At 31.6% G+C, this 14,801-nt stretch overlaps 1 protein-coding gene across 1 annotated transcript; it reads right to left on the minus strand.

The window, feature by feature from the left end:
* Nucleotides 5,754-7,406, minus strand: LOC107633269 (ATP-dependent DNA helicase pif1-like). The gene is made up of 2 exons (XM_016336909.1): nt 7,186-7,406; nt 5,754-6,825 (listed from the first exon to the last, which is right to left on the minus strand). The coding sequence occupies exons 1-2, from the start codon at nt 7,404-7,406 to the stop codon at nt 5,754-5,756; spliced, it is 1,293 nt and encodes a 430-aa protein (XP_016192395.1).

Raw genomic sequence — 14,801 nt, forward strand, 5'->3', positions numbered from 1 at the left:
TGATTAGAGAGTGTTGTGAGGTGTAGTTAGATATTTGCTTTGAGAGAGTGTGGGTGTACTGGGGTGCCATTGTTAGAGAGAAAGAATTCTATGTGTTGTAACAATTTTCACATAGTGATATTCTCTGGTTGTCATTTGACAACGGCCGTGGTTTTTCTCCGGTAATTGGAGTTTCCACGTTAAATTCTTGTGTTGTGATTGTGTCTATTTTATTTCTCTGTCAAAAGGTATTTTCTCAAGGGGGAATGGTGTCTTATTCCCAACACCTGTAATCATTAGAGATAATGCATCAATTATCTTATACTATAAAAAAAAATTAATGTATTCTTAAATTAAAAAACAAACTACATTATATTATCACTGCTACTGGCTATGTTGGTAATGTTGCTACATGTCATCATCATGTGTGTAAGATGCCCTTGCAATAATGTATTACCTGCCAAGAGCATCATGATTTGATAAAATTTTTGAACCAGCTGAATTATAAATCTATATTATGAAGGTAGGATTAAAGATAGAAGAAGTGAAACTTTAGCTTTGTGATAATTACAATCTATCATGGTTATCTTACTATGCCTCTTTTGAAGTAACAATTTCCCCTTCAGTCTTGCATCCTTTTGATATCTAGATCGATTTGTGTACTCTAGTACATCTATAGTAATTATATAGCATATAAGAATAATTATTTTGGTAGACCAGTTGAAAAACTAAATGATTCATTTTTGAATATGGAACATTAAAAATATCTAAGCATATTAGCATCATACATTGGCTTTGTAACTGGTGAATATTGTTTGATGTTTGTTGAAGCTGTTGTTGACTTGTGTGATAACATAAGCTATTATATGCTCCACTTGTGTTAGCCAAATTACTAACACCGCTAGGATTGATGCATTATTTTTTTTCACTACAGTATGTGGACTAATGGTTGTAGGCCTTGGTCGATGTGGTGTTGAATTATTACCTAGTAAGATAATTCGACATATTAGTTTTGAATATATATTTTTTGTTAAAGTTTATTACACAAATAGTAAAAATTCACAAAAAAAATTTAGTTTTTGAGAAAGTTGTGAATGCATATTACCATTAAATAACTTCACTCTAGCAAATGGTAGAACGACAACAGCTCTATCCTTGTTGCCAAAACCCAAAAAAATATTTAGTTATTGTGCATAATTGTCAAAAAGTATACACTCTATTGTTCTTATGTGAAATGCAATTTTAAATATTAAATATACTTTCTTAATTAGCAATTAGATACATAGGACTTAACATTATTTTTATTAAAAAACACTAATTACAACTTAAAAACTAACACAATATAATTGAACCAAATTACATACGTATTTTACAATTTAAAATTCAAAACATTAATAATCCTATAAAATTGTACAAAACTATGTATATATTTTATATTTTAATACCATCCAAAATAATATTACAATATTAAAATAAATAATTTATAATTTATACCATCCAAAATAATATTACAATATTAAAATAAATAATTTATAATTTATACCATCCAAAATATTAAAATTTATATGCATTATATAAATTTATCATCATGCATCCTTGATATAAAAATCATTATATTAATAGGTGATGCACGGAAAACTTGTCTCACAACAAATTTCCTTCGGCAAGTGTACTGAATTTGTCGTCAAGTAAAAACTCACAATAGAGTGAGGTCGAATCCCACAAGGATTGATTGATCAAGCAACTTTAATTAGAGGACTGTTCTAGTTGAGCGAATCCAGAATTTGAATTGAGAATTACAGAAAATAAAATGGCGGGAAGGTAATTGACAGGAAAGTAAATGCTAGAGTTATAGATCTGAAAGTAAATGACGGAAGGTAAATTGCAGAATTGTAAATGGGAATGGGGGAATTGCTCATTAAAGTAAATAACAGAAATTAAAGAGAATGTAAGAAGAATAATGAAAACTAGTATTGATCCATCAAATTACAACAGAGCTCCCTAACCCAATGACAGGGGTTTAGTTGTTCATAGCTCTGGAAAATGAAAACAAAGATGGAGAATACATGATGAAAACTTAGAAATGCAGAGAAAGTAAATACAGAGAGTAGTTCTATGCTAAGAGTCTCCCTATAATTTCCAACTCCCTAAAATATTTCAAAGATAATCCTATATATACTACTCTTCTGTTCTTTTAGTTGATTCTTCAAGTCTTGGGCCTTTGGATCTTGAGTTGGAAGCAGTTCTCTTCTTCATTGGGCTTAGCTTTTACTTGCAGAGAGAAAGTATGAAGTGGGCAGGGGCTTTGGCTCAGGAAGTTAGTGGTGTTAACGTTCAGTGAAAATATGGGTTCGAGAACGTTAGTGACAATCACCTTTTTTTACTAACGTTCCTCACCAAAGTTAAAGGCCACGTTAACCTCAACGTTAGTGGCACAAACGTTGCCACTAACGTTTCCACTATGTCCTTCACACACGTTATTGGGACTCAACTTTCCCAATAACGTTGAGAAGCCTCCCCCTTCCCTACGTTAGAGCCCACGTTAACTTAGTTAACTTGGCTCTTTTAACGTAGACTTGCCATCCTTCGAGAACGTTAATGACACTTACCATTGTCACTAACATTCCAAATTGCCCCTATTTTCCACGTTAGAGTCCACGTTAACTAGGTTAACATGGCTTCTAACGTGGCCTTGCTAGCCATCTCCAACGTTAGTGACAAAGTTGAGTGTCACTAACGTTGGCTCATCCTTCCCTTATCCACGTTAGCTTCCACGTTAACTAAGTTAACGTGGGAGTTAACGTGGCTCATGGTGGCATGTGTGGCTCCTTCCAACGTTAGTGACAATGTTGGGTGTCACTAACGTTGGCGATCACCTTCTTTCTTCACGTTAGCTTCCACGTTAACTAGGTTAACGTGGGAGTCAACGTGGCTCATTGGGGGCTTGTGTTCTTCCAACGTTCATGAAATCATGTAAAATGCACAATGTATGCTTGAATCAAGATGTAAGTGAATATCTACCCAAAACTAGCTTATTTCCTAAGGAGATGCATGAAACTACCCTAAAAACAGTAAAGAAAAGGTTAGTAAAACTGGCCAAAATGCCTTGGCATCAATAGGGTATGCAATATTCACAATAATAAAGGATACCAAATAAGTTTACTATTAGAAAATTGTAAAATGCTTATTGTTAACTTTAATGGAACTCAACTTTATTTATTTATTTATTTTCACACAAAAGACTATATACTTAATACTTAATAACTAAAATTTAAAAATTCAGTTAGAAAGTTAATATTATAATATTAAAATATTTCGTTCTTTAAAAAATATTTCAAACAAACTAATTTATACACATTTATGAAGGGATTGAATTGATTCGCAATTTTCTCCAAGGAATTGAATTAATTCGCCAAAAATTAGGTTTAAATTTATAGCTAAAGAATTCAAAAGAATTGATTATCCATCATCGAATTCCAGTTCAATAACATTGTACTTGATAGACTTGTGATCCTTTTCAAGAGTCTTCTCACTTTCAATTCCAGCCATTGTTGTCAAACTCTCGAGTTAACTCGTAAACTCGTACGAGTTTACGAGTTTAAGTAGTGGAATCGAGTTAACTCAGACACAAACTCGTTTCTGGGTAGACTCGGGTAAACTCGCATAAACTCGGTTAAACTCGTGAATTTACGGGTGAGTCAACAAGTTTACTTTGTTTGTCCTTTTTCGCAAAAACGAAGCTGTTTTGGCCCCCAAAAAAGAGGAAAAAAGGGGGCAACATATGAACATAACCCTAAACAGCTAAATTCCTCACTTTTCTCGCCGCACTCACTCAGTCACTCTCTTCTCCAATCCCTCTTCACGATTCATCTGTCCCTCGCCGCCGTTCGCCATTTGTCGTTCCCCAAATAGCTCGTAACTGTCTCTTTCTCTCTCCGTTGTTCTCTCATTCTCACTCTCTCATTCTGCTCTGTATTGACTCTGTTATGCATCAAATCTCGTGGACTCGTGGAGCCTTTGCCGTCGCCACGCTACCATCGTTCGTCGCATCCTCTTTCGGTCGTCGTGTCCTCTGCCAGTTCGTTGTGTCCTCTGCTAGTTTGTCGTGTACTCTGTTTCCGTTCGTTCTTGTCTGCTTGCACAGCACAGCAATGCCTGGTTCCTCAACTAAGCCTACTCCATTCAGCCATTCAGATTCAGGTATGTTTAAAAAAATAGTTACTGAATTGCTGCATGTTGTAGTTGTTACTTGTTAGTGTTAGTTTGGTCTATTCTTAATTGCTACTTCTTGTTATTTGTAGTTGTTACTTGTTAGTGTTAGTTAATTGTTACTTGTTATTGAATCTGAATGTTTGAAACTTTGAAATTTCAAATCTGAATTTACCAACTTTGATAGTGGATAACTTTGCAACTGTTAGTGGATAACTATGTAATAACTGAAAGATTTGAATGTGTGTTTTAGAGTACTTGTTATAATTGTAGTATTATGTTAATTTAATATTTTTTTACGTTGAAATTGTTGAGTTTTAATGCCTATATTTGAGTAAACATATATATTATACACAATATATATATATATATATATATATATATTACAAAAAAATTATAACAAATAAACTCATATGAGTCTAAGTCATCTCTACGAGTTTACCTAGACTCGTGAGTTTGACAACCTTAATTCCAGCAAGATAGCCAACATCTAAAATAGATTAAGATGAAGAAAATTTTTTGTCAATAACTTTGCTAAGAAAAAAATTGATGAGATAAATAAATTTATCAATAAATTTATTTTTTTGTAAAATAATAAACTTACCAACCAAATAGGTGTAATCCAAAAGTATTAAGAGTGTCAAAACTCACAAAGCTAAATCCATATTGTGGGATACTTGACGATTCCGGAAGCATCCCACAATATAGTTGACTCATAGCTAAGATTTTCTAAAACCTAATTGATTTTGATTTAAATTTAAAATATAAAATTATTATTGTTATACAAAAGCTAATTGAATAATTATTAATTATTATTGTTATTACGTAAAAATTACTAATTGAATAATTATGGATTATTATTGTTATTACGTGATTTAAATAGAATCATTTCGTTTTTTCAAAAATTTTAATGCCTTTTCTTTGGAATATACGGTAACAACCTAAGTAGATAATGCATACGTGGATTTCAAAATTTAAAAAGTAACAATTTAAGTAGATAATTTAAAATTTAAAAAATAAGAACTTAAATAAAATAACTTAAATAAATAACTTAAAAATATGAGTGCCACGTTAGCAAAAAGTCTCCCCATTTATATTACTACTAGTGTTAAACCAGTGCGATGCACGGGCTTATATTTAAGTTTGACATGTTAAATTAAAAATAATTTTTATAATTATAAATTTTTTGAGTTTAGTATAATACGATCATCGTCATCATATAACAAACGTACTGAATATGTTGTTTTATCTTTATTCAAAGTAAAATGCAAATGGAAGAGTTTAAAGTCTATAATATTCTTGAATCATAAGGAGGGAGACATGAAAAAAATAAGAACATATATAACTGTAATATAAGATGTGGCTAATAAAAATTTATCGACAACCTAGTATCTTATTAACTTCATTAGAAAAGCAATTGGCATATGATGTTGTGCTCCTTGTTATACATTTCATCTCAAATCTGAAAACAGAGTTATAGATAAATTAGTTATATCTACAGTAAATATTTATACAAAAGTGTATATCATAACATGCTATTAAAATAAAAATAATATTATTCTTACCTAAATATTATTAAAAACTTCTTTGAACACGACATTTGTTGTTGATAACTTTGGATTGCCATCTTCGTCTAGAATTAAAACCCTGAAGCCACTGCGACTCTTAACTCTTGACAAATCAACATAAAGTTGTCCATGGGTAAACACTGATTTTGGCACGTAAAGCCCTACATGTGATAATGATTGACCCTGACTCTTGTTAATGGTCATTACAAAGCATACTGTTAATGGAAATTGTCTCCGTTGGAACTTAAATGGCAACCCTGAATCTGAAAGGATCAAGTTCATTCTTGAAATGTACACTTTATCTCCAATATTTCCACCGGTTACTACCATCGCTCCAATTATGTTGCTGCCAAGTTCGTTAACTATTAATCTTGTCCCGTTGCATAAACCTGAAGTCTGGTTTATGTTTCGCAGTAGCATTACAGTGACTCCTGGCTTCAAAGTCAACTTGTGATTGGGTAGTCCCAAACATTTGATGTCATTTAGGAACTCTGGTGTGAACCACTCTTGTTGTACATCTTCATTCTCATCAGCTTGACATGTTGTATCAGAACTCAAATACTCCTTTTCTTTCCCTGGAAAGATTGTCAAGACAAAATTGTTTACCTTCTCGACACTCTCAAGCGTGGGTGCAAGAATTGCCCTACTCTGAAAATATCTATAATTTAACATGTTTTGTAACAAATTTGGATATGCAAAGTCTACCAAATGAGAGAGAGGGTCATCAGTAGTTGTAATCAATAGATCATCTGGAATTTCAATTTCTGATTCATCACCAACAACAGAACCAATATTTTCATTTCCAACATCAAGTATCCAATTAGAAAATCTCTTCATTTTACCTTCATATTGATCTGAAGAAGACATTAGAAGCCTCATATTCGTATGCAGTTTCAGAACCTTACAAAACGACCACATATGTGATGAGTTAATAGCTGATGACAATATATCGTGTCTACTCCCTTTCGGAATCACCGGAAGTATCTGTCTAAAATCACCTCCTTGAACAACAACCTTACCACCAAATGGTTGATGTGCCTTACGTTGATCGGTAATTGACATAAGATCCCTAAGCGTCCAATCAAGTGCATCAAATCACATTTTATTGAGCATTGGAGCTTTATCCCAAATTATTAAACTACTTTGGATGAGTAGCTCAGCCTTCAAACTTCCATGCTTATTGTTGCAAGGAGATTCATCACTAATTGTAATGGGTATTGAAAATCTAGAATGAACCGTGTTGCCACCAGGTATGAGTAAAGACGCAATTCCACTGGATGCGACATTTAAACCAATCTTTCCTCTAGACCGAATAGTAGAAGAAAGTCCATTCCAAATAAATGTCTTACCACACCCACCATGCCCATAAAAGAAGTAAAAACCACCATAGTCTGTAATAACAACATTGAGTATCTAATTGAATACTAACTTTTGCTCATGAGTCATATTTTGTTCCGTATATAAGTTTGTATGAGTAAACTCATTTGTGTCATATGCTAACTCCTCCTCTATTAGCTTATTCTGAAAAAGGCGAACATCAGACATCTCATGATATGGCATTGATTGATAGTCTCTTAAAGATCTCGCATTGCTGTTGAGTATCTTCTCAATCTCAATAGGGCAGATGTTTTTCAATTTGTCATCAGTCATGTTTAGTCCTAGCAAAAGCACATGGTGGTTTTATGAAATATTTAATAAGTAATTCCAAAATAAAACTAATAATATTATTAATAAAAATAAAAATAATAAGAGAACACAATCTTGATATAAAAAAAGACATAGTAAAATAATTTGATTTTTCAAAGCTTTTTTCCTCTCATATAGTATTCCTTCAGCTAATAATATCCAAGTTGCATTCCAAACACACTCTGGGTTGCTAATGCTATTAGATATCAGTAGCATCGCAAATAATTTTCTCAATTGATGACCAGATGCAAGTTTAGCTACCTCATTAATAGTTGTAATGAATTCCCCATCATCGCACAATAGTCCCATGGAATAGCAAGCATTTTGGAAGCTAGAATATGTAATTCCATTAACTGTCTTAATAGACTCATATGTTGTGCAACCTCTCTGAACAGCTAACAAAATTCTCATATAATAAATATCACCTGTACCCAGTGGAACATAGTTTAACCTCCTGATAGAATACCCTCTTTTGCGTGGATGTGATTCCCTTACTTTTCTATCATAAACCAATTGATTTGAAAACTCTGCATATGTCAAAATTTGACCTGATTCAAATTTTTTATTGGCCTCCATCCATGCTAAGAATATCGTACATTTTCCTTCCTCTTCTTCCACAATTTTCTCAAGATCGTCATCGTCTTTAAAGATGATATTTTACTCTTTAGGCAAATGAAAAGTTAATCTCATCACTGAAGGCCACCTCTGATGAATATCATAAGCTAAAGTTCTCCACACAGCCTCACATGCAGACAAATATCTGCAATCATAAAATTGTTTGATCTCATCAATAACCTGAGCATCCTCTCCACTAAAAGCTTCCTTTGTAACTCCAACTGCTACCCTGTCTGGACCTTTATTCACATACTTGAACAAATATTTGATAGCATTTGACTTATTACAGTACTCTACATTAACATCCGCTTGATAAGACATCAGCAGATATGCATTGTATGAAACCACATTCCTATTATCCATATGGACTCCCTTCTTCTCAGTAATCACTCCTGTGTCTCGTCTTCTATATGATGGGTATCCACTATCATCGATAACTGTGGTTCTACTGAATATTTTGGGATAATATTTAGTGCAGTATCCATCTTTTATGCAGGGAGATTTTGAGAAAGCTCTATCACATGGTCCATGAATCATATATGTAGATACAGCTCTAAACAATTTTGGGTGCTGAACAGGATCTGGTAACTCTGAAGATATTAACCGATCAATTTGAGTTGTCGTTGTTATCTTATGGTCTCCACTTAACCATAAAAGAATGTGAGCATGTGGTAGACCTCTTTTTTGGAATTCTACCGTATACATCCCTTATACCAAAAAGACAAGAAAAATATATGTTATAAATAAACTATCTATTTTATATATGTACTTTGATAAATTAAGGGTGATAATAGAAAATCAACAATATGTTAAGTAAGAAAATATTTTTCCATTTATTTTATAACAATCTAAAGGAAATTTCTCTAAAAATAAGGTTGGATAATGAGCAATACCTGCATCTAGCACTCCAAATGGAATTCCTTGCTTAAGATCCGAGATTATCATGTCAAGCTTAATTTTGAACACTCTACACGATATATCCGGCCGGTCTTCAACCTTTAAGTTCCTTGGATTGTTAACCCTGCCAATCTCTTGCCAACTCAAGTTACATGTCATTGTGATGAAAAGGTCTGGATATCCATATTTCTTACAAATTGCCATAGCATCTTAACAATTATTAAATATGTATCTCATGCCACCAGTGAAGGACTCGGGTAGGATGACACATTTACCTGCTTTGGAAGCACGAGTCTCACCCCTAACAATTGCATCTTGAATCCCTTTGTATATATCACTACTCACCTTGGTTTGGTTGTTTCAATAGTAGGTCAGCCTTTGTGCTTCAATCATAGAAAAGAAATCAACCAAGAAATGTTGAAATAGTCGTCCACCATTGACAATGGTTGCATACTCGACCCTTCTCTCTTGTATTCTAAATGCTATGAACTCCTTTAAACTCATACGCTGTCTCTTTCTATTTTCATCAGCCCTACGAGATTCTCGCAAAGGAATGTCTTTTTAGTAGCCATCTTCACCGTAAGGAAACATCATAGGATACTGAAGAGGAATAAATGCGGTGTGTGTCTCATGTCTCCTTTGTAGATGTTCGTACTTTAATTGAACTATAATATCACGCCCTGCATCTCCAGAATCAAAATCTCCTACTATTAGAGCTGCGACCTCGTTAGAAGATGGTAAATTGTAGACTCTTGAGTCCTTTGATCTTTTTCGGTACAACCGTAGCCTTATATTTGTGATATCTCCTTGATTCAGGTAGTTTCTCACTATCCTGAATGTGTGAGCAAGAACATTATGTTGATCGATCATGTCCTTGAGGTCTAGAACTAAGGACTGGTCAATGTTGTTGTTGGTTGTTCTTGAACTGTATAAAACATTAATTGAAAAATATTAGTATTCATAATTAACCAAAATCAAAGTATGAACTACCTTAATATGTTTCTAATCAGTTTGGAATGCATGATACAAACCTAAAAATCTTTATCCTGTTTAAGACCTCATTTTTAGTTTCATAAATATATAACTGTGCGAATTTTGGTCTTTGTCCCTCAATTGGCACCAAGTTTCTAATTTTGTGGTAGTTTTGTCCACTCACAATGAACTGAGGAGGACCTGTCCCATCATTGATGGAGGTCTCTATTTTACCTCCGAGGGACGTGAAGCAAAACATGCTATAAGTTCTTATATTATCCTTAAAGTGTTTGCTTCTTTGGTCTGCTCCAGATATTAAATCTTGCAAGAGCTGAGGTGGACGTTGCAAAAATGGCAGTTGTACCTTCCCTTGCATACAACATATTGAGAACTCAATATTGGATCCTGTTTTGGACTTCTCTGATCTCTCCTCATACCACATCCTAGCGTCGCAATGCTGACAAAAAAATTATGGGTCACCAATATCTATCACATCTAATAATCATCAAGATAATAAATTATGTTTCAGTTATATCTGCAACAAATACTTTATATAAAAATATACCTTTCTTTCACCATGCGAGGTATAAAAATAATATTAACAAAAAATTACCGATAACTGCAATTTATGGATTAAAAAGATGAGATCATATAATACGGTTTCATTGTGCCAACTGCAAGACTTATATTTTACATGCACGTTAATCAAACAATAAGAATTACAATAAATCAATGTTCAAATACGAAAAATATAATATATAACTATATCTTTGTCAGAATTTTAAAAACTTGTACACTAAATGATAATTTTTTGTTTATAAAAGGCATAACAATAGTAAATAATAAAGTGTTGATATTGCTACTTCTTAGATTACCTGTATTCTCAGCAACATCGAATATGGCTGGGTATTCAATTTGCACAGAATTATCTAATACAGTCGTGTTTTCAGTAATATCCTCAACTTTTAAAAATTTTTTTGAAAGATTTATAGCCAATTCCTTCAAAAATGATTTCCTTCGTCTCAAGTGTCTTCCTTTTTCAGCTATGCACACTTCTTCTAATTCTTTAGTATCTAAATTTGAATTAGATGTAATTGTCCCTGTAATCATTAGAGATAATACATCAAGTACTTTATATTATATATATAAAAAAATTAATGTATCCTTATATTCAAAAGCAAACTACATTATATTACCATTGCTATTGACTATGTTGGTAATGTTGCTACATGTTATCATCATCTCTGTAAAATGTCCTTGCATTGATGTATTATCTGTTGAAAGCATCATAATTTAATTAAATTTTTGAATCAACTGAATTATGAATATATATTATGAAGATAGTATTCAAGATAAAAGAAGTGAAATTTTAGCTTTTTGATAATTATAATCTATCATGCTTATCTTACCATGCCTCTTTTGAAGTAGCATAGTCTTCCCATTCAGTCTTGCATCCCTTTGCAATCTAATTCGATTTGTATGCTCCAATAAATCTATAATAATTATATAGCATATACCAAAGATTGTTTTTAATAGACCATTTGAAAAATTTAATATTTGGTCTTTAAGTAATAAAAGCATATTAACATACGCTAGCTTTGCAACTGGTCGATATTGTTTGATGTTTGTTAAAGTTGTTGTTGACTTGTCTGATGACATGGGCTATCATATGCTCCACGTGTGATACCCGAATTATTAATACCACTAATATTGGCACATTGTTCTTTTTCATCTTTTCCAAAAATTGCTTACTTAAAAATTCAAAAAAAAAGTTTATTTGAATTTAAATTTTAAATTTTAAACATAATATTTTAATTAAAAATTATAATTAGATTTTTTTAAAAATAAGTACACATTAAAAATCAATAACTAACTTAATTGTATCAATACTAATTCATATGAGAAATTTATAACTTTATGACATTAAATACTAAATTAGAAATTAACAGAATATCAACAGTGTAAATCGAATTAAAAATAAAACCATAAGCAATAACCAAATAACTTTAATTTATATTTAAAAAAAATTCTAAATTCCAAACATAAAAATCCAAAAGAACCAAAGGAAAAATAACAACTCAAGAAAAGACAATGTTTTCACCAAAACAAACATATGCTTGGCATTATTCTATTAGATGCACTTCAAAAGAGATTTTAAAATATGTGCATCCAAATTCTCAAGTTTCATTCTCAATCTTGATCTTCTTGCAAGTTGAGGTATCTCCTTACACCTTCGAATCTTCCGACTCCGAGGATAGTCGCTTGGTTGGTGTAATAGCATTTTCCAACACTTCGGATTCATCATTGTCCTCAACTTCATTGGAGAATTCAAGCAACAAATTATGTATAAAATACTACATTAAATTAAAGACTTCCTTCTCTCCATTGATTTTATCTCAATAATATTTTTTAATAAAATAAAGATCTAACTTTGAAAAAATAAACAAAAAAAAATTATTTTTTGAACAAATACCTTAGCACCTTCTACTTTCTCCCCTTCAATGATTGAGGATGCCTGTTGGAAGTAAACCACCGGTGTAGTCAACATCCTAAAATTATAATTAGTTATTAATTATTATTTATAAATTAGATACTACTAATGACTAAGGAAGAGAAAAATAAACTGATTTTTAATAGAAAGTACACTTATAATTGTACTCACAATTTGAATAGGGTGAGCTTTTTGAATTTATTTATGAGGTCCACATTATCAATCATCTTTTTAACTTTATAAGAAGGTGAAAAATATGGATTATCAGATATTTGAACTTCAACGATGAAGAGGAAGGTTTTATCAATTAGGTTGAGCAAAAGTGTAGGTGTATCCGATAGATCTCCTTTTTATAGGGTATTACATAATATATTAATAATAAATAATATAAAATTAACATTAAAAATATCTTCACTAAGATTTTTAGAAATAAATATTGGTTAGAACTTACCAATAGGAGTGGATCAAGTATCTCTACACTGCTCTTTCCCAAAACTTATTTTGCCTCCTTGTCAAAGACTACGAAACATGCACAATTAGAGTCATCAGTGACACCAAACTTTATTCGGTACCTGCTTATTAAAAAAAATAGTATAAAAAAAGGTTATACATAGACTTATTCAATATTTAATCCATTATGATTAGACTTTAAATTAAAAAAAATTAACCTTGGAGTTATGGATAAAAGGAGACGGCCACAACTTGAACATTTGAAAGTTTTTGTAAAAGCATATGTAGATCTATTGAATTCACATTGGCCGTACCACCAGTCTGGAGTATCTATAATATGACTTATAGTAGCCAAGACAACACAAATAGCATTTTGAAAAAAAAAAACTTAATGATTTAAGTCTTCTGAATTTGGTGAGTTTTTAAATCTAAAATATATATCTAAATAAATAAGATGAATAAACAAAAATAATCAATGTACAATAAATTTAAATTAATTTTTTCCTCAATTTTTTAAAGAAAAAATTATCGTATCTAATTCTTTTAACTGCTCAATGGTTTTGTCTTGATAAATTTTTAAGAATGCAGCCTCATTTGGAATTCCGCCGATATTCCCCCTAGGTTCTTCAAATCTTACAAAGCTAGATAAATAAAGCGAAAAAAACTACGTTAGATAATACATATAATATTAAACTAAAGAATTAAAAAAACATATACCCACCTATTTTTAAATTAGATGACAGTTGCTTCTTCAAGATTGAAGAACATCTTTGTGCCATACATGAAATTCTGTAAAATAATTTTTTCTAAAAAATTTAATTTAATATAAAATGAGTTAAAACTCACATAAAAAATGAGTAAAAGCTCACATATAAAAATTCACATAATTATGGATAAATATTACCGTTATATAAATTCACTCTAACAAATTATAAGACGACAACAACTCCATCTTTATTACCGGATCCCAAAAAAACATTTAATTCATGTGCATAGTTGCCAAAAAGTGCACACTCCATTATTTTTCTATGTCAAATAGAATATTTAATGTTAAATATATTTTTTATAACAAAATAAACAAAAAAATTACAACTAAAAATAAATAAAAATAATAAAATAATGCGAAAAAGGCAGTTTTCTGTAAAATCTTTAGAAAGACAACTTTAAACTCAGAATCTCATAGTTACCTTCATAAAACACTTAGGGAGTGGTAAGAACATATTAGTGAGGCAAAGATAAAAGAAAGATAAGAAGTTGAAGAAAAGATAAAAATTGAAAGAAAAGTCTGTAAAGTTTTAACGACAGAAAAACAGACAGAGACTAGTGAACGAACTAGAGCAACTTAGTTAGTACTTGAGTCGCGACTAGGGTTAGGTATTATATGAAAAGTTAAAATGTTTCAATATAGACTTAATGAACCTATACTTGAAACAGGCTCATATAATAAATAATAGATAATAATTAGGAAGACAAGTTGGTAGCGTTCAGTTTCTAGTATGATCATGACGTACCAGAAATTGGGTCGTTACAATTTGCTATCAACTACCAATAAAATTATACTTTTTCTAAAACAATAAACTTACTAACTAAGTAGGTGTAATCGTACCCAAGAGCATTGAGAGTGTCAAAACCCACAAAATTAAATCTGTATCGTGGGATACTTGACGATTCTGGAAGTATGTGCATATTGGTTTAAATTAACCACATACTCATGATTCTTGAGGTTACCCTCATTGAGTCCAACACCAAAATATCTTATTTGGTAAAATATTTCTTCCTTTAGTAAATTTACGAATCGAGACACAAGAGTCATCTTAACCGAGGCGTGTATATTTCCTCCCTATAATTAATATACAAAAATCAAAGAGCAATTAGACCACTACAACAAATCTGGCAGATAGCGGCGGTTATTTTGCGGCGGTTTTGGCGGTTTT

The sequence above is a fragment of the Arachis ipaensis genome, chromosome B03 (assembly GCF_000816755.2).
Source record: "Arachis ipaensis cultivar K30076 chromosome B03, Araip1.1, whole genome shotgun sequence".
Lineage (NCBI taxonomy): Eukaryota > Viridiplantae > Streptophyta > Magnoliopsida > Fabales > Fabaceae > Arachis > Arachis ipaensis.

Excerpts from the sequence above, each read along its gene's own strand:
- LOC107633269 (XM_016336909.1), bottom strand. The coding sequence starts at position 7,406 with ATGACTGATGACAAATTGAAAAACATCTGCCCTATTGAGATTGAGAAG. Across the intron at positions 6,826-7,185 it reads AATATGACTCATGAGCAAAA|GGATCTTATGTCAATTACCG; the intron begins GTTAGTATTCAA and ends TTGGACGCTTAG.